At 39.0% G+C, this 24,295-nt stretch overlaps 1 protein-coding gene across 1 annotated transcript in view; it reads left to right on the top strand.

Annotated features, from left to right (window-relative positions):
- The first annotated feature begins 3,356 nt into the window (after positions 1-3,356).
- NEK9 (NIMA related kinase 9) overlaps positions 3,357-24,295 on the top strand; it is a 34,382-nt gene continuing 13,443 nt past the window's right edge. Inside the window, exons 1-16 of the mRNA XM_036913134.2 lie at positions 3,357-3,730; positions 6,519-6,696; positions 8,419-8,474; positions 9,014-9,084; positions 10,337-10,442; positions 11,790-11,921; positions 13,661-13,771; positions 14,566-14,630; positions 16,757-16,807; positions 17,243-17,435; positions 19,452-19,596; positions 20,106-20,306; positions 20,498-20,544; positions 21,972-22,127; positions 23,441-23,549; positions 24,065-24,226. Of these exons, the coding sequence (XP_036769029.1) occupies positions 3,512-3,730; positions 6,519-6,696; positions 8,419-8,474; positions 9,014-9,084; positions 10,337-10,442; positions 11,790-11,921; positions 13,661-13,771; positions 14,566-14,630; positions 16,757-16,807; positions 17,243-17,435; positions 19,452-19,596; positions 20,106-20,306; positions 20,498-20,544; positions 21,972-22,127; positions 23,441-23,549; positions 24,065-24,226 (2,002 nt within the window). The 5' untranslated portion in view covers positions 3,357-3,511. The remainder of the gene's footprint in view (positions 3,731-6,518; positions 6,697-8,418; positions 8,475-9,013; positions 9,085-10,336; positions 10,443-11,789; positions 11,922-13,660; positions 13,772-14,565; positions 14,631-16,756; positions 16,808-17,242; positions 17,436-19,451; positions 19,597-20,105; positions 20,307-20,497; positions 20,545-21,971; positions 22,128-23,440; positions 23,550-24,064; positions 24,227-24,295) is intronic.

The following is a 24,295-nucleotide window of genomic DNA, read 5'->3' on the forward strand; positions in this document are numbered from 1 at the left end:
TATGAAAATGAGATTCTTTTATTTTTTTTTTTCATATATCAAGTTTTTGAAATCCAGTATGCATTTTACAGCTACAGCACATATCTCCATAGAGACTAGCCAAAATTCAAGATTCTCAAAGCTGTATGTAGCTAGTGATTCATTGAACATGAAGGTATAGTCTTTGCTTGGTACTTCGGTAGATTATTTAATTCTGTGGCCCATGGGATCTGCCATTCACAAGTGGGAACTTAAGTATCCTAAGTTACTAGCTATTCTCCTGTTAAAATGTAACATGGAAATACACATTTTTAACAAAGGCATTTAAATATCAGTCATGCTTTTAGAATGTTGAGTATGTCTGGATTTAACGATAAATAATCCAAGGTCAGATATTTAGTTTCATTTACATGCAGTATAATGAAGAACTGAGCAGGAGCGTTTCTGTTCTGTATTCTCTAAGATGGAACAGGACGTCTATTAAGTATATGCATTGTAACTAGAACAATCCAAAATACCAGGCTAGCCAAGTTACAGAAAACTAGTTAGCCCTTCATTGCAAATATGCCAAAAAAAAATGAATTTTCAAGTTAGCTGAAACCTATTCAGCTTCTCTGAAAGTAAGTCAACACTTCTGATTTTAAGTAATTGTTTTTTCCATTCTTTTAACTCAAAAAACCATTTATTGACCATCTACTCTGTCTAAATATACTAAGCTAAACTCTGGAGTAGAACCAGGTAAATAAGAAGCAATACCTATTCCCAACGTGCCTTCTAATCAACAGGAGGAAGTAGATAGAATGGCCTCTGCCTGGAATGATCTCCCTACTTTTTTTTTTTTTTTCATTTAACCAATTTTAATAATCAGGTGATTCTGTTTTTCAGTGTTGCACCCAAATGCAGCAATATCCTTATTCACATACATGATTTTTTTCCTTTGAAATAAATTCCTGTGAGAGCAATTTCTATGTCTAAGGGTAGGCACAAATTTAAGGATTCAGATCTCCCTACTTTGTTTATCTATCATTGACTTAACCATTTTCGATACTCTTCCAGGAAGCCTTTGCTAATAACCCAGCAAGTTTGGCTTGGAAAGATGCCCTTCTCCTAAATGCCATTCTCAAAGCTTGTACTTTCCTTATAATAGCACTTACACATTGTTGTAATTGCCTGGTTATTTGTTGTATAGGCTGTAAACTCTATGAGAGGAGTGACCATGTTTATTTTGTTCTGTGTCGTAACCCAGCACCTGGCATAAATTGGTAGTCAGTGTTGAATAAATTAATTGAAAATTCAAAAATATCTGTATAATCTAGAACCCTGGAAGGAAACCAACAAAAAAATACTTAACGGGTTAGTCAGTTTTGCATTTAGGTTTAAAAAATGTATACAAGCATACGAGACAGTAATGACCTGACATTCATTCATTCATTCATTCTTTAAGCCTATAATACCAAGCACTTTTCTAAAGCACTGACGATACAGAGCTGTGAACAAGAGTGCAAAATCCAAGCTCCTGTGAAGCTCATATACTAATGAATGAGGTAGTCAATAAACTAAACAATAATAAGACATCAGTATTTTAGAGCTGAGCATTGTGAAGAAATGAGATGTGATAGGGTGGGAAGATGTGTTACTTTGAATTGGATGTAGAAAAGAAGCTTAGTTAAGTACAAGCACGGTATAAGCTGACCATAATTATGAAGGCTGGTACACGAATAGAAATATTGGACCCAGATCAAGGCAGACAAAAGTCCCCTTGTACTCTAGTCAGACACGATGTGGAATGTTATGCAGAGTGTAGGATATCATACCTTGGAAGGAACGCTGATGAATGATAGGTCAGAATTACGTGAACTCATTAGCCCTCACATCTCTCACTGCATTCTACCAATTTTCTTCCTCCTATCTTTCCCATTACTCTCCACTATGTTAAAAACTGGGAAGTGAGTCTTCTCTATTCACATATACCTCATCAACTGTGTGTCAACTGATCATCACAAAGTTCTAAATGTTCCTTGGAGGTATTTCTTAAATCTGGACCACCTCTCCTCTCCCATTGATAATACCTCAATGCCTCTTCTTTTCCTAGAATATAAATTGCCTTCTAACTGGTCTCCCCAGCTCCAGTTTTTGGCCTCCACATACCAGAGTTCTTTGTAAACTACAACTTCAGTTTTATGGAAGGTGACCTATTGTTTATAATGTGATCTGAGCACTTGAGCAAAAGAAGGTTTTATTAATTATGTTGGGGAAAAAAATGCATAAATTGGGACTTCCCCAGCAAACTGGGACATAGTTACACTAATCATATACTCCTCCACTTTAAAATCTACAATAATTTTTCATTGGCTACAGGAAAAGCCAAACTCCATAAAACATTTGAGGCTCCATCTTTCCTTCTTCCACCCCCCACACACCCTAGCCTCCAACCACACATCCCTCTCTTAACCCTAACACGTCCTTTGTGAAAGAGCTCTGGAGCCAGATTGCTGGGTTTGACTCCTAGCTCACCTTACTGTTTAACACTGAGCAGTTTACGTAGCTTCTCTCTATCTCAATTCTCTAGAATGGAAATTCAGTGGGATGACACACGGAAATAAAACCTCTAGCAGAGAGCCAGGAACCTAACAATAAACGTTAGCTGTTATTTCCCAAAACTTTACAGATTGAAAAACAAGCTTGGAGTTGTGAAGTTGCCCAAGGTCACATAACTGGAACACGTTTTTGTTTTTGTTTTCACTATACTGCAATTCTCTTAGTGACTTGAGGGCAAGGAGCATTTTATTGCAGATTCCCCACCCCCAAATACAGTGTCGGCACCTGGAGCTCAAATGTTGCATGAAGTCAGATGGTCAAAGATTTGAAAAAAACATACGAAGAATGTTTAATCTAGAAAAAGGGCAGGAAGGTATCGGAGGGTTGACTCAAAATATTTTTGGGGTTGTGTGGAAGGGACCGAGGGTGATTCTGGGATAAATAACTGGGTCCACTGACTGAGATGGTAGGAGGCTACTATTTCCGCTTACTATAATATCCCTCTAAACAAAGAGCGCTGTCCAACGTGGGAAAGTACTGCTTCCCCAATCACTGCCCTTGAGAGAGGCCTGACGCCCAGATGAAACTGGACGATCTCCGGACCTCAAAACTGGGAACTTGGCCAGGAGTCGGCGACGAGGCAGGAGGGGGGCGTCCTACAGACCCATCAGGGACACTCTTGCGCCTCCCGGAGCCCTAGCGCTCCACGGTCCCCACCACGCGCCCGCCAAACCCCTGCCCGAGGCCTCACTTTAACGGCGGCCGGGAGGCCAACAATCCACGGCCCTGAGACTGAACGAGTGGGCCAGCTAAGCGGAGGAGGCCCCGCGGGGCCGGAAGCACCCAGAACAGCTTCCGGGTCAGGGGGAAGGAGCCACCATGGAGCCTCGCGGGTTGGCGGGGCTGACGGAGCCGCGGGCCGGCGTCTGAATCGAGAGAGGGGCAGCGCCGCCAGCGCCCTCGGGACACGCAGGCGGGTCCCGCGGCCGCCGCCATGTCGGTACTGGGCGAGTATGAGCGACACTGCGATTCCATCAACTCGGACTTTGGGAGCGAGTCCGGCGGTGGCGGGGACGCGGGCCCGGGCCCCAGCGCCGGAGCGGGGTCGCGAGCCGGCGGCGGCGCGGCGGAGCAGGAGGAACTGCACTACATCCCCATCCGCGTCCTGGGCCGCGGCGCCTTCGGGGAGGCCACGCTGTACCGCCGCACCGAGGTAGCGGGCTCTGGCCCCGGCCGCCCCGAGCCCCTCCTTCGCAGCCGCCCTTCCAGCCCCGACCGGCTCCCGGCTTTCCCTGCGCCCCGCGCCTCGGACTCACTATTGTTTGGGCGCCCGCAGGGTATATGCCGCAGGGTCTTCTTCTCCACTCTTCCAACTCTCTTGCACACTAGGAATTCCTAGATGCCTGGTTTTACTAACGGGTCATTTTTGTTTAGCCCGGGTTACTGAGGAACTCTGAATCTTCTCTGAGCTTTAGTTTTCCCATCTGTAAATGGGGGTTAGTGATAGCTACCTTAAAAATAATATTTATTTTTTAAGGTTATTTTGAGACTCGAACTAAGGTACTTTGCAAACTGTAAAGTAAAATGGTATACGAATGTAAGGTATTGTCAAAACTTCCTCTCATGCTGTATAGCTCTCCAGGGTCGGGTTGGGGAGGAGGGGACAGAGCTTCAAAATTCCCACATCAGTGGCAACTCCATTATCTTTGCCATTCAGATATGAACACTCAACTGGAGGTTTTTTTTTGAAGATCGCTGGAATATCTTAGTGTGTTGGTTTCTTCATCAGTGTTTACCCAGCAGCGTCTATGCATGGGAAATACTTTTTTGATATATTCTAAGCCATTAAGTTTGTGGGGAGCGTGGACTCCTTTGAAAACCTAATGTAAACATAATCCCACCCCATCCACTACTGCACATATATGCATCCTGTAAGAGATTCATGGATCACTGACCCTAAAGTTCAAAATGTATACTGATCTAAAACCCTGTAGTGGTGATTTTTTTTCCCAAAAACTAACCATCAACTGGGTTTGATCCCTACAGTCCTAAAACTCTGGCTTTGGAATAGTTCAGCATTTAATGAGAACTTGGTGGGGTTGTTGAAAGTGATCCATTTGCAGTTGCCAGTGTGTGTTCTAAGTTGGCATTTTTTAAGTTTGAGAGATGGAGGAGAGAGGTAGTTTGAAAATAATTTCTAGTGCAACATTATTGTATGATGCTAGAGTTATTGTTAGTGTTCTGTTTTCTTAGATATACTCACAATGTGAGAAAGAGGGGATGAGCATTGATATTCCTATTTTACAGTAAAACTATATTTAAATGATTTGCCCACTTAAATTAGAAATAAATCTTGAGCTAGAACAGTTGCCCATCCCTTGCCAGTCCTTTTCCATTGTTATGTTGAACTTGATTACTGAGGCTGTTTTAAGTTAAGCTTGATTGCCCTTTTCAAAAACTGCACAGCATTCTGCATGTCACCAAAAGTTTATTATATCTGCAATACAAAGGTCTAATTAGAAGCAGCCTGGTACCTCAGGAAGCTTGCATTTCAATGGGAAGGCCAGTTAGCCTTGTTAGTAAAAAAAAACAGCTCTTACCTAATAATGTGTATATAAATGAAAAAGAATGGATGAATATCGTTTCAGTGTATGAGCTCTGAAAATTAAGGAAATTATTGTATTGAGTAACCGTACAGTAGAAGGTTCATCTGGATCTTCCCCAAAGTTTTAAAGGCCTTAGCAGAGCCATTCTAAAGGTTGTTTAAGTGGGGATGCTCCTGGGCTCAGAGCAGTATCAATAGAGAATTAGATTATAAATGGAAGTGGTATTGGGAGCTGCAGATAAGTTTTCATGAATAGAGGAAAAGGATACATGAAAGGGACAGGAGATAAGAGTTGCAAAACGAGGCAAGGTGAGGGAAGTGAATCAGAGCCCTTAGATGAGTTACTTATTCATTTTTATTAAGGTATCATTGATATACATTCTTATGAAAGTTTCACATGAAAAACATTGTGGTTACTACATTCACCCATATTATCAAGTCCTCCCCATACCCCTATTGAAGTCACTGTCCATCAGCATAGTAAGATGCCACAGGGTCATTACTTGGTCTTCTCCTTGTTAAACTGTCTTCCCTGTGACCCCACACACATAGTGTGTACTAACTGTAATACCCCTGAATCTCCTCCCTCCCTCCCCTCCCATCCTCCCCCACTCCTCCCTCTTGGTAACCTCTAGTCCCTTCTTGGAGTCTGAGTCTGCTGGTGTTTTATTCCATCAGTTTTGCTTCGTTGTTATACAATATGAGTTATTCTTATCCCAAAAAGACAAATGAAAATCACTATAGAAGTATAAATGTATAAAATTAGAGGTAAGTTTAATATTTACATTTTGTAAGAAACTGGTCAGCTATAAATAGCCACTCTCCAGTTCTTTTTCTCCCAATATTCTAGCCCTACTGCAGTCTTCATTGTGATTAGCAGTCTGTCATAATGTCCCTCATTAGAGTTTTTGGCATCTACCTCCATCTCATATTTTTAGTCATTCTAATTAAATGTAACAGCATCTTAATCCTTTACTTTTCCCAGTCTTGCAGTAAATTATGATGCTCAGCTGTATGCATAGCCTCTAAAGTCTGTTCATGTTTTGCTTAAAGAAAAAGTTAAAAAAACAGTAAGTGCAATATAGGTAGGTCATGGGGAAGTCAGTATAGCATGGAGAAGATAAGTAATAACTCTATCGCACCAAATATGCTGACGGACAGTGGTTGTAGTGGGGTCAGGGGGTACTTAATCATATGGGTGAATGTTGAAACCACAATGTTGCTCGTGTGAAACCTTCATAAGATTGTATATCAATGATACCTTAATTTAAAAAAAGAAAAAGGAGTGAGGTTCTGCCCATCTAGGAAGTGTTCTTTCTAGGTGTACAGATGCGGATGTGGATTCATTCTCTGCTAGTCAAGAGGAAAGCACCATACCTCTATTACTGTGTTGTAGGATGACTCATTGGTTGTGTGGAAGGAAGTTGATTTGACCCGACTGTCTGAGAAGGAACGTCGTGATGCCTTGAATGAGATTGTTATTCTGGCACTGCTGCAGCATGACAACATTATTGCCTACTACAATCACTTCATGGACAACACCACCCTGTTGATTGAGCTGGAGTATTGTAATGGTAAGATAAAATTCAGTGAGGCTTCTCTGGCAAGACATTCTTGTGCTCATACTTACCTTGATGGAGAGAGAAAAAGAAGAGGCATGTACCATGATAAAGAACGTTAAATGGATTTTTAGAGTTTTAAGAGAAATGGTTGAGGCCCTGGAGAGTTTTGAAGAGATGTACAAAGTAAGGGGAGGGATTTTCCTCCTGCATATTGAAATTCTCCCTTGTGATTATAGTTCCATCTTCAGACTATTGCTCAGTTGAATTTACATTCATTTTTCAATATTTTTTTCTCAAGAAATGACATGATTTAGGCATTAGAGACATAGTGTGGCTTGACACTGGCTTGATGTAGTAATATTTAATGAAAACTTGTAAGTGGCGTTTATTTATATTGACTGCAGCCAAAGCCGTCCTATTAAAAAGTGGTCCAATGATCATAGCTGAATGAAAATGATGTAGTAAAGCGTGGCCTTACTTATCTGGTCTCTGATTTCTTTGGACCATTTTGCTTTTAAGATAGCCCTATAGCCTAGTTGTTGAGAAAATAGACTCTAAATCCATATCCCAAGCTACACTACTTTTTAGCTCTAACCTTGCACAAGAAACTTAACTTCTCACTACCTCAGCCTCCTCATCTTAATATGAGTTTGTTGATAAACAGTACCTGCCTCCTAGTGTTCCTGTATTAAATAAATATGTAAAGCTTCTAGCATAGTACTTGGTGTGTAGTAAATGTTTGTTACATGCTATACTACCTTCTTCATATTTAAAAGAGCCTCCAAAGCCCTTTGTTAAACTGCAGGTTCATGAGGTTACAGCATATTCTTTACTTCAGTCTCCAAGAGAAAGTTCCTAGACTTCTAACTTTCTTGCTAGGCTCTTATATATCATGATCATTCCTGATTATAGTCAACCCTAAATGTACAAGACTATGTTAGAGATTTTTGAAGTAGCAAAAGCCTCAAGCAGTTAACTTCCTTTGTGGTTAGGAGGAACTAGAACAAATGGCACATTTACTCAAACTCCACCTTACTAAACTGCAGGGGCAAGGAAGTTGTGAAACTTAGTGTAAGTTGTAGTTGCAGGTAGGAAGTAAAATGAACCATGATCATTTCCAGTCTGTGTCACGTGGTAAAGGAAAGGAGAAGCAAATTCAGACTTACTCTGCAGTAAGGCCTTAGTAAAGGGAGTAATGATTGGAAACAATCTAGGGTATACCCTAAATTTGGGGAAACCTTTCAGTGTGAGGTGGAGAGAAAAAGAAGTTGTCAATCATATACACCTGTATATACATCTTTGCATTACAGGTGTAACCCAAACGTTCTAGTAGTCATATTGAGAGAATTGTTAAAAACATATAGCAGGTTTCTTTTTAAAAGGAATTCTTGAAAAGAAAATCATCTCATTTTGAAGACATACAAGGTAATTTTACTAATTAGAGTAATGTAGGTATAGTATTTACTCTCATTTCTAAAAATGTCATACTTCTTTTTTTATATTGAGCCTCTTCTGTTAGGGAGGAAACCTTAGAAGAATATTTTGGATACAATCCTTGAGAGATGGGAGGAATTTTTTATTCTTGTTAAGAGCCAAGAGGGAAGAAGAGGTTTCCTTTGGAGAGGAAGCAGAATCCTTCATTTCCTTATGTCACCTTTTAAAACTATAGTAGATACATGAGCCATGCTTTGATCTCTATCAAGCAATTCAAACCTGTCTCTTATTTAATTGCAGGAGGGAACCTGTATGACAAAATCCTTCGTCAGAAGGACAAGTTGTTTGAGGAAGAGGTAATTCATATTTCTATGAAAGGAAGCTAGAATTGAATGTTGTGATTCTTGAATTCTAGTTCTGTATTTACTCTTCTAGCAATGAAGAGTTTTTATCCTTTTGTTCAGACTCCTTCCAGGCTCTGATTGATATTAAAGAGAAAGGAAACTTCCAACAAGGAAGCTGTCTATAGCTGCTTCCTGAACTGTTTACTTGCACATCATGATTCTCTATGGGCTTTCTTTCCCAGTTCTATCACTGCATTCTGGTATGCCCAATTTTCTGAATCTTTGCATTCTTCCTGGATTTCTTTCCACAAATCTGCTTTACCATACTATATTTTATAATGACATTGGAACTATTTTGTGATGACCTGTTTTTTCTTTTACCCCTACGACTTTTCTTTGCCTACACAACCTACAAGCAAGAGATATCAATTCAAGTTGAATCATAACCCCCGGTTGCAGCTTCCTTTGTTTTGTTTGAGAGAGAGTGTGTGTGTTTATTTGAATGTAATTTTTTTGTTTCTAGTCCAAATACAATTAATTTTTCTCTGCAGATGGTGGTGTGGTACCTATTTCAAATTGTTTCAGCAGTGAGTTGTATCCATAAAGCTGGAATCCTTCACAGGTAATGAGTGAAGTAATATGGGATAGATTCTTTCCCACCAGTCCAACCCCCACCTTGGGTGCCTCCCATCAGCACTATTATATTCTTGATTAAGCAGTCAAGGCTTTTCCATTTATATAATTTAGAAAGGGAAGAATGAGTAATGAGGGTTGTTATCTTCACTTCCTGAAGTTAAGCTATGTGATCTAGGAAGAATCTCTTCAGTAGCTAAGTACTGCTCAGTCATTTCTTTAAGAGAGATTTTAGAGTTCAATTAATTGATTCTTCAGTAAAGCCAAGAAGCCACCTTCTTGGTATTAGATTGGTTGGAATTCATAGTAAATGTTTTCTCTGAGCAATAGTAAATGGCAGTTGTTTTTAATTTTATAATTAAGTCTTTAAATAAAAAACTGTTAATTTTGTACAATTAATTACACAGTTTTACCAGTTCTTGGCAGGGGTAGGGTTGTGGGGGAGGACATTTTTCTATTCGTTTCTAACTATAGGAGAGAACCATTAAAGAACATTTCCATAGTGTTATACCCCTCTTAAGTGAGTCATTGACCTTTGCTAGAGATTAATGTTAATACACCAGTATTTCTTTCTTTGTTGGTTTGTTCATTCAGTTAACATGTATTTCTGGATAGCTATTGAATGGCTACAGTTCCATATTGTTATTTTCTTTCCAGAGTTACAAAGAATATCTTTTTTTTTTCTTTTTTCAGTAAGGAAGCCAGAGTATGAACCAGGCAGTTTTATTTGTTGCATGTTCAGTTCATCTTTAGAAAAATTGTGATCTTATTTAGGTAATCGGCACAGCCTAATTATGTTGCTGCAGGGATTTGAGCAGCATCTTCTCTTGCCTTAACAGATTCGAAACTTTAATACCAACCAAGTGTTAAAGTTGCCTTCATATCACTTAATTCAAGACATGTGATAACTGGTGAGGCAGTACAACTTAGAAGAACTATGATTATCTATGGCACCTTTTTTTTTTTTTCCATCTGACCCTCTCAACTTTTCCTAATGGCTTCCTTGGTACGGGAGACATGTCTGTGCTATGAAGTCTAGAGGATGAAATTCATTCTCTGCCTCCACCCCGCCAAATCCCCTTTTCAATGTTAAGGTGCACGTGAAAATGATAACACCCATTTGGGATCCTGTAACAGTGAGCAGTGGTAACACATTTTTATTCTGTACTAATCCTGGGTGGGGTGGGGGATGAGATAAAATAATTGATTATATAGGTTTAATATACAGCATCTTTTTTCAGAGATATAAAGACATTAAATATTTTTCTGACCAAGGCAAACTTGATAAAACTTGGAGATTATGGCCTAGCAAAGAAACTTAATTCTGAGTATTCCATGGCTGAGACGGTAAGTATGTGTTGCCTTTGTCCTAAATTTTTTTTCTTTTCCTGTCCAGCACCATGAAATATAACTATACCCTCCTAAATCTTGCACACTTTCCTCAATATTCTTGCAAGTTCTCCACACTTACAAAGCAAGTCTTCAGGAGCCTTTTTCCTGAGCTTACTAACAGCTCAGGTGTTCTTTCAAGAGCCATTATCCACATTAGAGCTCTGACTGCCCATTCTAACACTGACTAGGGACTTTTCTAAAAGTAATAAAATGCTTTACTGTTTTTTCCCAGCCTAAGTTCTTTAGTAGATTTCACTTTATCTCTTTTTTAATATTTGAGCTTAGGATGTTAGACATCTCTTTTTTGTGTTTCCTTTGAATTTTTGTGGTTCAGAAGCCCTGTATTACAAATAAAGACTAATGCTCAGAGAACATTTCTGATTTTTAATATCATACACAGTCTAAACTACTGGGCTTCCTTCTAACCTGATCCTAAGAAAGACCATGGCAAAGAGGTGATCTTTAAGAACAATGATGGCCTCCTTTTAGGAGTTATAAAACTCAATTATTACTCTTCTGGTTTCATAATATTCTGTCTTTAGAAGAATTTGAAAATTTAGGTTGATAAAATTAATAATGAGATATTCTTGCAAGCAATTTAGAGATATCCATGGGTGCTGATAGCCAGGGTTGGGAGTCTTTGCTTGAGGCACTCAGTCTGTTTGTAAATAGTGTCATAGTGAGCATCTGAGGAAGAAATCATGTCTTTATATGGATTTTTCTCATCAAGACTAATCTGACAAAATTAGGATTTGACTTCTTTTAGCCAGTTAAATGCAAAGAAAGAATGATAGGAAAATTTATAAATGCTGTGAAAGCCATCTGAAAATTGCTTTTTCAAATTCAAAAGAAATTCAGTGGCTGTGTTAGTATTGCAAATGTTAGATTGAGCCATTTACAAAGTTTCATTTTTGTGCATTTATTTCAGTTAGAACTTTTAACCTCTTTATTGAATTACCATCTCCTCACTGCCAGTTTTTGTATTTTTCCATTGGCATGTCTTTATCTGCATGAAGTTTTCTGTGGGCCTTGAAGGCCTAAAGCTTCTGTGAATCACAGAGCTGTTGTGCCTCTCAAATTACCACAGTGCCTTTACCACAGAGATTGTCCCAAGAAATTTAATATGAATAAGATTTCTCCCCATAGGGGCGTCATCTCATAAAAACCACTTTGGGATATGCTGATGAATGTTTTATAGGTGTTACCAACTAGTTCCTAAGAAATTTAATTTAGTTGTAGAAATATTAATACAGTTTTGCCTCAGAAAAGAAGTTTTCTTTGATTGTTGTCTTTGTTGTTCAGCTTGTGGGAACTCCATATTACATGTCTCCAGAGCTCTGCCAAGGAGTTAAATACAATTTCAAATCTGATATCTGGGCAGTAGGCTGCGTCATTTTTGAACTGCTTACGCTAAAGAGAACATTTGATGCTACAGTAAGTTGATGCATTACCCCCACGTTGTCTTTGTAAATGATAAAGCTTGGTTGAGAGAATGAACCTCATTTATTCCTGAGCTTCTGATGTCTTGAACAGAAATCAACTATAGGCAAAAATGACAACTAGTATTCAAGTACTGGCTTAGTGGTGTATTACTAAAATATAGACCAGATTTATATCCAGTGTGAAGTCTCCATGGAAATAATAAGGATCAGGCAGCTGTATTGTATTTGTTGACTATAATTGTAAAACTGACTCTAGGATCAACTGTGTGGTGCTACAGCTCGGATAAACCATTTCATGTCTTAAGCTTTGGCTGTGGCAAATTATATAATACTCATTAAAGTGTTTTGATCTTTTTTATGAAAAATTACATAAAGATTGTTTATGACTAAAGATTGTTATTTTTTATGGGCAACAAATCCTTTTAAGTCTTTCTTTCCTTCCTAAGTAAAGCCCATTGTAAAGCAGTGCTTCTCAAACTTTAATGTGCATAGGAAATCACCTGGCATCTTGTTAAAATGTAGACTTCATTTTAGTAGGTCTGCAGTGGGGACCGATATTCTGTATTTCTAACAGGCTCTCTGATAATGCTGATCCTGCTAGTCCGTGAACCACAATTTGAGTAGCAAATGTGGATTCATATCCAATATCCTGTACAAAACAGGTGTAAAAACTTTGGCAGATCACTTCATCTTCTTGGTCCTCCATTTCATTTCTCTAGTAAGGAAAAATGTATATATCTGTCTCACAGAAATGCTCTGATAGTATATATGAAAAATAATAAGATAATGCAAATTCATTGGCCTTTCATGAGACCATTTAACTTCTGAAATTTTTAAGTTTATTCGGGCATATCATAATTCTCCTAAATAACGTAGTGGAAGGAAAGTAAGTTTTAGCATTGGTTAGACTTTGGTTGGAATTATGGCTCCTTTTTTTACTATCTGTATAGTCTTTGGCAAGTCAATTTACACCTCTGAATTGGTAATGATAATAACCTCCTTATGTGATGTTTACCAGGGTTTTAGAAAGATTGTATATGTAACATGCCTGCCTGCTATGTAATGGTCTCTCAATAAATGTGATGGTGGTGATATTATTATAATATCATCTTAAAATTATTATTATTCACTGCTTTGTTGCAACAGAGTTATCACCTGTATAACTATTACTAGGGTATGTAAATTAGGAGATCAGTTGGCAAAGGAAGTACTTAAAGCCAAGAAGCATGGCTAACCTTGCTTTCCTTTTTCTTAGGAGTGAGTTGAAGGGTCGATTATAATATACTCTGAGTATTATGCTATTGGCCACATAGTCTCCATGTTGGCCAGTTGGCTTCATTCCATCTGATGGCAAGAGTGCATCCCTAACCATTTCCTGCTTATGTGTACTAATAGTTATAAAAAGAAGTCACACCTACATGGGGAAAGACAATGTAGCACAGAGAAGACAAGTAGGGACTCTGTGGCATCTTACTACACTGATGGACAGTGACTACAATGGGGTATGGGGGGGATTCGATAATAAGGGTGAATGTAGTAACCACATTGTTTTTCATGTGAAACCTTCGTAAGAGTATATCAATGATACCTTAATAAAAAAAGAGTCAGCCCTAATGTAGAACTATTACCACTTCTTTAAATAATAGTTACAGGCATTTCTGAGCCCCTACTGGTAGATTATAATGTCATCTTTATATAACCAAGAACAATGTAATCATCATTTCCTCATAGAACCCACTGAACTTGTGTGTGAAAATTGTACAAGGAATCCGGGCCATGGAAGTTGATTCTAGCCAGTACTCTTTGGAACTGATCCAAATGGTCCATGCATGCCTTGACCAGGTGAGTGTGACTTACATGTTGATTTCAGGTTAGTGTTTTCTTTTCCAGCCTCAGTGTTTGGGGTATGGCATAGATGAACCTGCATAAAATCACATCCACTTCCCCAGGGTAGGATGTATTTGTGGCTGTACCCAGGATAGATATTGGCAATTCATGATAGCTATGTGTTTCAGCCAACTAACTCTTACTTTATTCTGCTTTATTCTTACTTTATTAATCTATGAAATGACTTTATCATCTAAATTTTATGATCAAGATTAATTTTTGTAAACTGATTTTATCATACTATAGCCAGAGGTAATTTGGACTTCAGGATGTATTTAGTTCTAATTTCTCAAAGTTGCCTTGCACTGTGGCTCTAGGTCAGTGATGGTTTCTGAACCATAGGCATTAGAACTGCCAGGGGATGGGGGAGTTTCACAAGTAAACTAATTGAAGATTCCTGGGCCCCGCCCAAGACCAGATGGATCAGAATCTCTATGGATAAAGCCCCAGATTTTTATTTATAATAAGCACTCCAGGAGATCTTTGCTATATATATAGAAATTTGAGAGCCACTGCCCTGAGTAAATGAGGAAGATGCATTCTCATTCATGTACAAGTGTTGATGATAATGAAATGATAAGCAGAAGCATGGAGATGTGATATAAGAAATTATATTTTTTGAAATAAAAGGATAATATACAGTGGCCTTTGAATAATTAACCTATAGGCTTCTAAGAATTAAAATGCTTTTTAGATCCCAATTCGCCCTTTTCCTTTAAATTAAAACAAACCCCATTTGTACTTTTTAGGATCCTGAGCAGAGACCCACTGCAGATGAACTTTTGGATCGTCCGCTTCTCAGGAAACGCAGGAGGTAAAGTACAAAGAGGTTGCTCCGTTGTCCTGTAGATGGTTGATTGTTAGAGGCCTGATCAGAGTACCACAAGAGAGGGTGGTGCCTCCTGACTTGGCCAGTGTGGTGCTGTTTTTTACCAATATTGCTGTTTTCATTTCTTAAAGGTAGCTCCTAGCTTTCACCTCCTCAGCCTGTGAAATTTTGTTCAAAATTTATACTGATGAGACCCTAGAGCCCTGCACTGGCCCCACCTGTGAGTTTTAAGCTAGAGTTGGGCAATAGAGTGTAATGAGTAAGAGAGGAGGGCTCTGGACTCAGGCATCCCTAGGTTTGTTGGTGAGCCCTGCTACTGTCTTTCTCAAGTTATTTAACAGCTCTGTTCCTTAGTTTTCTCTAAAGTAAAGTAGGGTGAGGATTAAAGGAAGTAATGCATATAAAGTATCCAGCAGTTGTTGGTTAGTAGTATGGATTTGGACCAGGCCTTTGAGCTTGATTGATTCCTGACAGGTGGTTTTCTGAGACTTTTTCTGTTAGAGGTCTCTAGAGGTAGGAAGGAAGGAGGTCCTTTATCCCTCACTTCCTGTAGGAAGTTCCAACCCCTAAAGAAGTTCTTTATCCTTCTTAAATGTTCTAGTCTATATGTCATCCTGTTACACTATTTTGGCCTTACCCACCCTTCTTCCTCCCCTACCATTTCTTTGTTTCTATATCTTCCCGATATATGCAAACACTTACTGTGCTCTTTTTCAACTTGTACTTAGATACAGTAAGTATATACCTGATGCCATAATCTTTGCTGTTTGGTCAGTACCCTTCCTCTGTTCTGTCATTTAATTAATCTTTTCTGGTTTTTTTCCAGTTGATCTCTAGCTAGTGTTTTAGTACCTAGAATTATGCATAATAATTTAGAGACATAGCACCATCACCTTCCATTTAGGTTCAAGGCATATTTAGGCAGTATTACCCTTTGGGGCTGGTTAAGCATATTTAAATCTTTTATCTGGCTTATTTCCCAACAATATAATCACTCTTTTAACCTCTTATTTAAATATTTCTATTAATAATTTTAATTGCAGTTTTTATTGAGATAATTATAGATTTCTAACAAAGTAATACCATTAGAACTTTGTATTTTAGTGGAAAATGATAAGACAATGAACTTTCCAGATAAAGCACAGACACAGGAAATTTGGAAAATATTCAGGACACAGTAAGTCCTGTTTGGCTAGATTAGTGGCTATAGAACTGGGGCTACACCAGTAATAGCAACACCTCAAGAGCTGTCAAAAAATACTGATACCTAAGTACCTCCCCAGGAATTCAGCTGTAACTGATTTAGGCCGAATAAGAACTCTGGGCTAACATGGAAGTAAGCAGAGGGAAGGAAGGTTGGAAAAGCAGGTAGAAAATCTTGAATGCCAGATAAAGGAATTTTTGCCTAATTCAAGACAGTACAGAACTATGGGATGTTTATGAGAGAGCAGTTCATGTGATAAGAGGTGAGCCTAGTAAGTATAGGATTGACTAAAGTGGATTGGAACCATGGTAAGTGACAGTCCAGGTGGGAAGTAAAGCTTCCCAGAATTAAGGTGGTGAGAATGGAAAGGAGATGTGAGTATATGGGGCCATTGTATAGGTGGAATCTGTAGAACTTCAATATTGAAGAAAGGGAGAGAGCTGAGTCAGAAATGATTTAAGATTTTAAGCCTTGTTGACTAGGAGAATGTGGGGTGCCAGTTACAGGAATAGAGTCAGAAAGAAAAACTGCATAGAAGAAATATAATGAGCTGAGATTGAGAGATGTTGAGTTTTGGGGAGTCAGTGGGCAGACTAGATGGAGATGTCAGCAGGTACTTAAAAATGTGCATCAGAAGTACTCAAGGCACTCCATTCCAGCCTGAAACATTTATTGGAAAGAGAAAACAAATGGCCCCCAAATGCCAGCCCTCTCATATTTGATGAATTGTCTGATGCCAGGGCCAGTATAGCTGTTTGAGTTATATTGAGGTACTTTCCTAAAAGTATTATAATGTAGGAGGCATATGGTTTATAAAGGATTAAACCTATGAAATATATTAAAGAGATGCTGGTGCAATAAAGGAACCTATTGTTTTGCTCATATATCTTTGCTTTTCTTTTGGTAGAGAGATGGAGGAAAAAGTCAAGCTGCTTAATGCACCTACAAAGAGACCAAGGTAATGCTCAAGAGACTCTTGAAAAGTAATAAATTGCCATCAGAGGGTCTTTCTTGGGTCTATACATGATTTGATCCTGATAAGCAAGTAGCTTTTCAGAAGCTGACATCTGCTTGAATGTCAGCTTGTTCATTTCTGAGAAAAAGAAAACTATAATTTCACCCTCATCCTAAAGTGGACATAATTGCCATGATGAATGTTGAAAAGTTGAAAAGTGTGGGTGTTATGGATCAGACTCAGATCTGATCGGACTGATCTGTGATGAAACCAAGAATTGCAAGCCTGCTATGACAGAGGATTCAAAGTAGTAGTCAAGAAAGAACATACTTCCTCATACCATAAATGGCAGTTCTTCTCAGGGAACAGACTGGAAGCATTTTTCTTTGATACAGTGTTTATGTTTAAATGTGCCTTTGTTCTGGGGGCTATTGGCAGGTCAAGCACTGTGACTGAAGCACCCATTGCTGTGGTAACATCGCGAACCAGTGAAGTCTATGTCTGGGGTGGTGGAAAATCCACTCCCCAGAAACTGGATGTCATCAAGAGTGGCTGTAGTGCCCGGCAGGTGTGTGCAGGGAATACCCACTTTGCTGTGGTCACAGTGGAGAAGGAACTCTACACCTGGGTGGTAAGTGGAAGCTCACTACTTTGGAACAGTGATGTAAACCTTCTTGTTTCCTGGGCCCAGAAGCCTGAGTGTTTTGTTAGCTGAAAGTGTGCTGCAGGAGCGGCAGTGTGGGGCAGTGGAATGAGGCTCTTAGCAAGCTGGCATTTTGTCTTGGTTTGTATGCCTGGTACATGGTAGGTCGCTTATAAATGTTTTTTGAGTGAATGAGAGAAAGGAGAGAGGATTGAAAGAACCCTAGGTTTAGACTCAGGAAACTGGACTCTCATTTACAACTGGGTGATTTCAGAAAGTCAATTATTCTGTTCTAGTGATAAGATTCAGAGCCACAAGTATCTGAATTTGCTTTGTAAACAAATGAAACAAATGAAATGTAACATGTCAGGAAAATTCTAAGACTTCCCTCAGTGATTGAAGTGGCTAGGTATATCTGGAGTAGAATTTGCCTGTGATCCCTCTAGATTCCACCGTGTCTCTCACCATCTTGAACAAAGAGCCCGTATTTACTGTCTATTTCCTTATGTCCCACTTGCTCCTCATTCACCTACAATGGTAGCTTCCATCCCTGCCACTCAATTAAACTACTCTTGACAAAATAATCTATAAATTTTGAAAATAAAACATACTTTTTAGTACTAACCTTGCTTGACCTCCCGGCAACATTTGACATTGTTGCCCACTCCTCCTGGGAGCTTTGGCCTCCGTGAGAGTATGTTGTCTTGGCTTTCCTCCTGTCTCTTCAGCTGTGTCTTCTCAGGCTCATGTCGGGCTGCTTTGCTTTTGCTCCTCTTAGGCTTTTGGTTCCTCTCACTCTTCCTCCTCTTCCTGAAGGAGGTCATTTCTCCTAGTAGTTTCAGATAATTCTCCAGGGCGTCAGGCTTTATCCTAGTGTGCGACAGAGTAGACACTCCATTACTGATTGATTGAAAGAATGAGTGAATGCTTTGGCCTCTGTTACTGAGTGTAAACTTACTTTTATTTTCTAAAACCCTATCCCTTAAAGAACCAACCCCTGGGGGGATGCTGGAGGTGGAGTGAAATTAGTACCTTAAAAAAAATTTATTAAGGACTTACATTTGAGTTATTGAATGAAAAAAAGTACATAATATCAAACTGTTGAAAAGTAATTTAGGACTATTGTCAGTGCTATGTAGCAACCTTTGATTCTTTATAATTGTTCTATTTTTCAGGGAAACTGTGACCAAAATTTGTAAAACTTTTAGAAAGAATTGCTAAGAGGCTGTACTCTTTAAAAAAAAAAAAATCATTACATATAAAGAATTTCTTTTCACTATCACCCATCATTAAATATGTAGTTCACCTTAAATTTGAAGGAGGACAAAATTGGGAATGGGTCTTTTTAGGCCTGGGGTTTAAATCTGGATACTTTCTTTTTAATTGAAGTATCATTGATATACAATCTCATACTGGCTTCAAGTATACACACAGTGGTTTATAACCCTTATTAAATCTTCATCCCCACTAGTGCAGTTACTACCTGTCAGCATAGGAAGATGTTACAAAATCATTGGCTGTATTCTCCATGCTGTACTACAAACTAACTTACATTATGATTGAGAATTTTTGCACCCTTTTATCCCCCTCAACCTCCCCACCCATGCACCCCAAACCCCTCCTCAGCCCCTCCCCCATTGTAACCACCAATCACTTCTCAGTGTCTGTGAGTCTACTGCTGTTTTGTCCATTCTTTATGCTTTGTTTTTATATTCCACAAGTAAGTGAGATCATATGGTATTTGTCTTTCTCTGCCTGGGTTATTTCACTTAGCCTAATACCCTCTAGGTCCATGCATGTTGTTGCAATCATCTGTATACTTTTAAAATCTTGTTGGCAGGGATTTTATCCTATACACCATTAAAAGGTTTAACCCTTCCCCATTTTTTTTTTTAATTCCAAATTTCCATAGTTTTTTTTCCTATATTTTTCTTAATAAGTTATAATGAAGATTAGGTTTCAGCATGACAAGTTAAAACCTCACAAGACCTTTTTATTTCACAGAACATGCAAGGGGGTACAAAACTCCATGGTCAACTGGGCCACGGAGACAAAGCCTCCTACCGACAGCCAAAGCATGTGGAAAAGTTGCAAGGCAAAGCTATCCATCAGGTGTCTTGTGGCGATGATTTCACTGTATGTGTGACAGGTAAGCCACCAGCAGAAGCACCAAAGTATATTTAATGTGGGGTATTGTACTTAATACTGTGCAATTTTAATTGGAATTGTGCAACAAAAGGCAGTATTCAAAGAACCAAAGTCAAGCAGCAAATACACACATTAAGACAACATGCTGAAGTTGCCCCCAGTATAATGTTAAGCTTTTTTAACAAGATAATACTGCTACCTTTTTTTTTTCTTTAAGGTATCATTGATATACAATCTTATGCTCAGGTTTCACATAGGCAACATTGTGGTTACTACATACATCCATATTATCAAGTAATGCTACTACTTTTTAAACTGTTGTTGTAATAATACATTTGACCTCCTAAATACAAACCACTCTAGACTTGCACAGTCTGTCTTCTCGATTTCTCTGATATAATCATCTCATATGAGATCACTGGCTGAGGTAGTCCTCATTCCAGCCCTGCTTTCTGATTGGACAAAGTTAAGTCATTCCTGTAATGGGTCCTGCTTTCCTTCCTTTTGCAGATGAGGGTCAGCTCTATGCCTTTGGGTCTGATTATTATGGCTGCATGGGGGTAGATAAGGTTGCTGGCCCTGAAGTACTGGAACCCATGCAGCTGAACTTCTTCCTGAACAACCCTGTGGAGCAGGTTTCCTGTGGAGATAATCATGTGGTGGTTTTGACACGAAACAAAGAAGTCTATTCCTGGGGCTGTGGCGAATATGGTAGGTATAACCTTGTCTCTGTTCAGTCATTCCTTTGCACACAACCTGACTTCAAGCTTGTGTGCCTCTAAACACATATCATGCAGCCTCTACCTGAGAAGTGTTAATTCAGTGAAAGAGAATGTTACAGAACATTTTTATTAGGAAAGAGGTCTTCATTTTAATGATTTTCTTTCTTATGTGTGTTTCAGGACGACTGGGTCTGGATTCAGAAGAGGATTATTATACACCTCAAAAGGTAAAATCAGAAGCAGCTTCTTCCTAAAGCTTCTAGGTCATACAGATTCCAGTAATATGTCCTCTTTCCCTGACTCCTCATATCAAGGTTTTTTTTTTAATTCCTTCTACATATATTTATTTTAATTGAGGTATCATTGATATACAATCTTATGAAGGTTTCACATGAGCAACATTGTGGTTTCAACATTCACCCATATTATCAAGTCCCTCCCACCACACACACCCCATTGCAATCACTGCCATCAGTGTAGTAAGATGCTGTAGAGTCATTACATGTCTTCATACTATACTCTCAAGGTGTTTATTTTTGATATTGCCTGTCTGGGAGACTGAAAATCCAGAATTCCTGATTTAGCACCATGTGGTCTTGTCATCTGACTAAGTCATAATAAGTTGAGAAAGAAGATCCAGCCACTGTGGACACGCTGGAGTCACATTTTTCTCAGGGATGAGAGCTAAAATCGGCATGTACAGTGAAAAAGTCATATCCAGCTAAATGTACCCTGGAAAATTCCTTGGGAAGATATTGGAAAGCAGTATGCTATATCTTAACGCAACACAGCCATTTCCTCCTCCTATTCCTGCAGTTGAACAACAGAGGAAATAGTTGTGTTGAGGGGTCATGTTGTATGAAACATGATATCTGATGATTCTCAGAGCTGCAGGAGCCAGCACAGGAGCTGAAACCAGCTGTGGGAAGAGCATGGTCACATCTCTATCATACCCACTGTAGGACGCGGGCTCACCCACTGGAAAGTAGACTGTAATTGACTATTTCATTCACTGTCAACAATGTACATTTACATTTTTATTAACTTAGATATTTGTAAGACCATTCTCAGTGGGATTCACAGCCATTCCTTTTCTCCTGTAAAGGCTGTAATAGGAACTTTGAGGCTTGAGCTTTCAGGCTGCACAGACATCCATCACAGCCCCCCACCATTCTCCAGCCCTGTCTAGTTAGCTGCCAAGGGAGGTGAGCTTTTGGAAGTCCTGGCTGCTACCTCAGGACTCTGTCGTCTCACCTATCATATGACCACACCGGGACCTCACAGAGCTACTGAGTTTCTTCTGAAACTATTATGGGGTTTTGCCACCCCAGAGGATAAAATGAGCAATGGATTGATTCTTCTCCTTTCCTAACGTTTTCTGAGACATCTTCCTAAGTAGGACCTATTGCTCAAACTTTGACAGGGGCTGTGTTTGGCCAGCCAGAAACTGCCTTCTTTTACTTTATTATAAAACTTGAGCTTCTTGTTGAAAACAGTAGCCTGTAAGCTGCTGGGCAAATCTGAAGAGCATAGAGCAACCTGTACTTTGCTGTAGTCACTCTGCTAAATGCAGGACATCACTTTTGAAACTTTGAGGTTTTTTTCCTAATGCAAATTACGTTTTTGGGATTTTTTTTTTCTTTTGTTCTTGCAGGTGGATGTTCCCAAGGCCTTGATTATTGTTGCAGTTCAGTGTGGCTGTGATGGGACATTTCTGCTGACCCAGTCAGGCAAAGTGCTGGCCTGTGGACTTAATGAGTTCAACAAACTAGGTTTGAATCAGTGTATGTCTGGAATTATCAACCATGAAGTGAGTATCCCTTTGAGTGTCCTAACATTATCAGAGCTTATCTAGGTTGGAATTTCTTTGGGAATGCTATTATTGGTAGTGACCATAGAATTTGACTTAAGATTAAAGTGAAGATCTCACAGACATTATGTCCAGCAAAAGAAGTCAGCCACAAAAGAGAACATACTACACGACTCCAATTATGTGAAGTTTAAGAACAGGCAAAATTAACTTATGATGGTGGAAGTTAAAGTAGTGGTTACTTTAGGAAGAAGGACATGGATATTAATAGAACGGGTAGGAGGGATCCTAGGGTGTTGGAAATGGTCTATATCTTGATCTAGGTGGTAGTTTTACATTTATATGGATACAGAAAAATGTATCCATATAAATATATATCCATATATGTATTATATTACATAGTTGTAAATTGTAGATACTGTAGCTGTCCTAGTGTAAGATTATGTTATACCTCAGTAAGTTGATTACAAAGAATCAAGGGATAGAATTCAGGTTCTACCTTATCACTGAAATAGGTGCAAGAAAATGAACATTATGAAAAGAAACATATTTCCATGTATCACCCCCCTGGAGAGTCTTTTAGATTTATTGATCCCAAACCATTGATCCTGTATAGGCTTATTAAATGTAATTACCATTCATCTCCTTCAAGGATGTCATGAAATTCACAACTCATATTAAGTCTTAATCTCCTCTTTGTGTTAGTATTATGAGTTTTTGTCATTTTCTGAAGAATCAAATTAAGATACAAAAGTTTCCTGACCCAATGGAAAAGATAAGAAGTAATGTTTAAGCAATCTCTGAAGTAGTGATTCTCAAATGGGAGAGTACATATTCAGCTCAAGCCTGGAGAGGGTGTGTATGTAGTTTGAAAAGGCGTATTCAAAATTACCATTACTTGATTTGGCTTTTGTTATAACATTGGATCTGCTGTGAATTTTAAACTTACTTGAGAGGATTCTTTTCTTTCTTCACGCTGCCTTTGTTAGGTGTGCAGAGTGTATAACCAAGACAAATGTCAACAATTCTATCCTTACATAGATACCTTCTGGGGTGGAGAGATTATGTTCTACATACCTTACTTAGGAATTGAAAACTTGTCAGAAAGTCCTGTTTCATGTACTAATTAAATTCTCTGATCACATAGGGAGCTTATTTCTTCTTGTGTTCTGTGGGAGATGAAAAGCTACCTGGCACCTTCTTAGTAATACAGTTTGCTTGAAAGGCCTTTTGGTCACCATGACAACTTTCTCAGCCTGTTAGCCCTCCATTTTTTACTTAATGAGTCCACTGTTTGTTTTACTTTGTTTCAGGCATACCATGAAGTTCCCTACACAACCTCCTTTACCTTGGCCAAACAGTTGTCCTTTTATAAGATCCGTACAATTTCCCCAGGCAAGACTCACACAGCTGCTATTGATGGTGAGTTGATTTATAACTGTATATATAGGCCTTAGTAGCTCAGGCACTTTTATTCCATCAAGTATTAGCTTTTCTTAACAATATATACGTTTTCCTGATTTCTCCATAGCTTCCAGTATTCTCTTAACAAGTTAGTCATTCAAGTAAATGTTTTGTTGATATTATTATAAATGTATAATCAGTAAGTCCTGTACTGACAATGCCATGCCTAGAATTCCAGGCAACTACTGTCTCTAATTAGCACTGTTTATAAGTTTTCTGAGTTAGGTGATATCCATTTCCCACATTTAAAATACAATATTAGAGAGAAAATACAATATTGAGTCACTTCCGGAGTCTAATTAGTCATAGTTGTAGGTACTGTAGCTACCCTAGTGCAAGATCATGTGGCTACCAGCTTTAGTAGTTGTGCATCTGACAACCAGAGGCTGCTCCATGGAACACTGCGGTGACTGCACTGTCCTTCTCTGCAAGGACCGTTTGTACCTGGCTGTTTATTTTTTATTTTCTCTTAGAGCGAGGCCGGCTGCTGACCTTTGGCTGCAACAAGTGTGGACAGCTGGGTGTTGGGAATTACAAGAAGCGTCTAGGAATCAACCTTTTGGGGGGACCTTTAGGTGGGAAGCAAGTGATCAGAGTCTCCTGTGGTGATGAGTTCACCATTGCTGCCACTGATGGTGAGTCTGTACACATCACTTCATGCTTTCTGGGTGGATGGCTGTGTTTTAATTTGGGGTTAGAAAAGA

Source organism: Manis pentadactyla, chromosome 11 (genome assembly GCF_030020395.1).
Source record: "Manis pentadactyla isolate mManPen7 chromosome 11, mManPen7.hap1, whole genome shotgun sequence".
In the NCBI taxonomy this organism is placed as follows: domain Eukaryota; kingdom Metazoa; phylum Chordata; class Mammalia; order Pholidota; family Manidae; genus Manis; species Manis pentadactyla.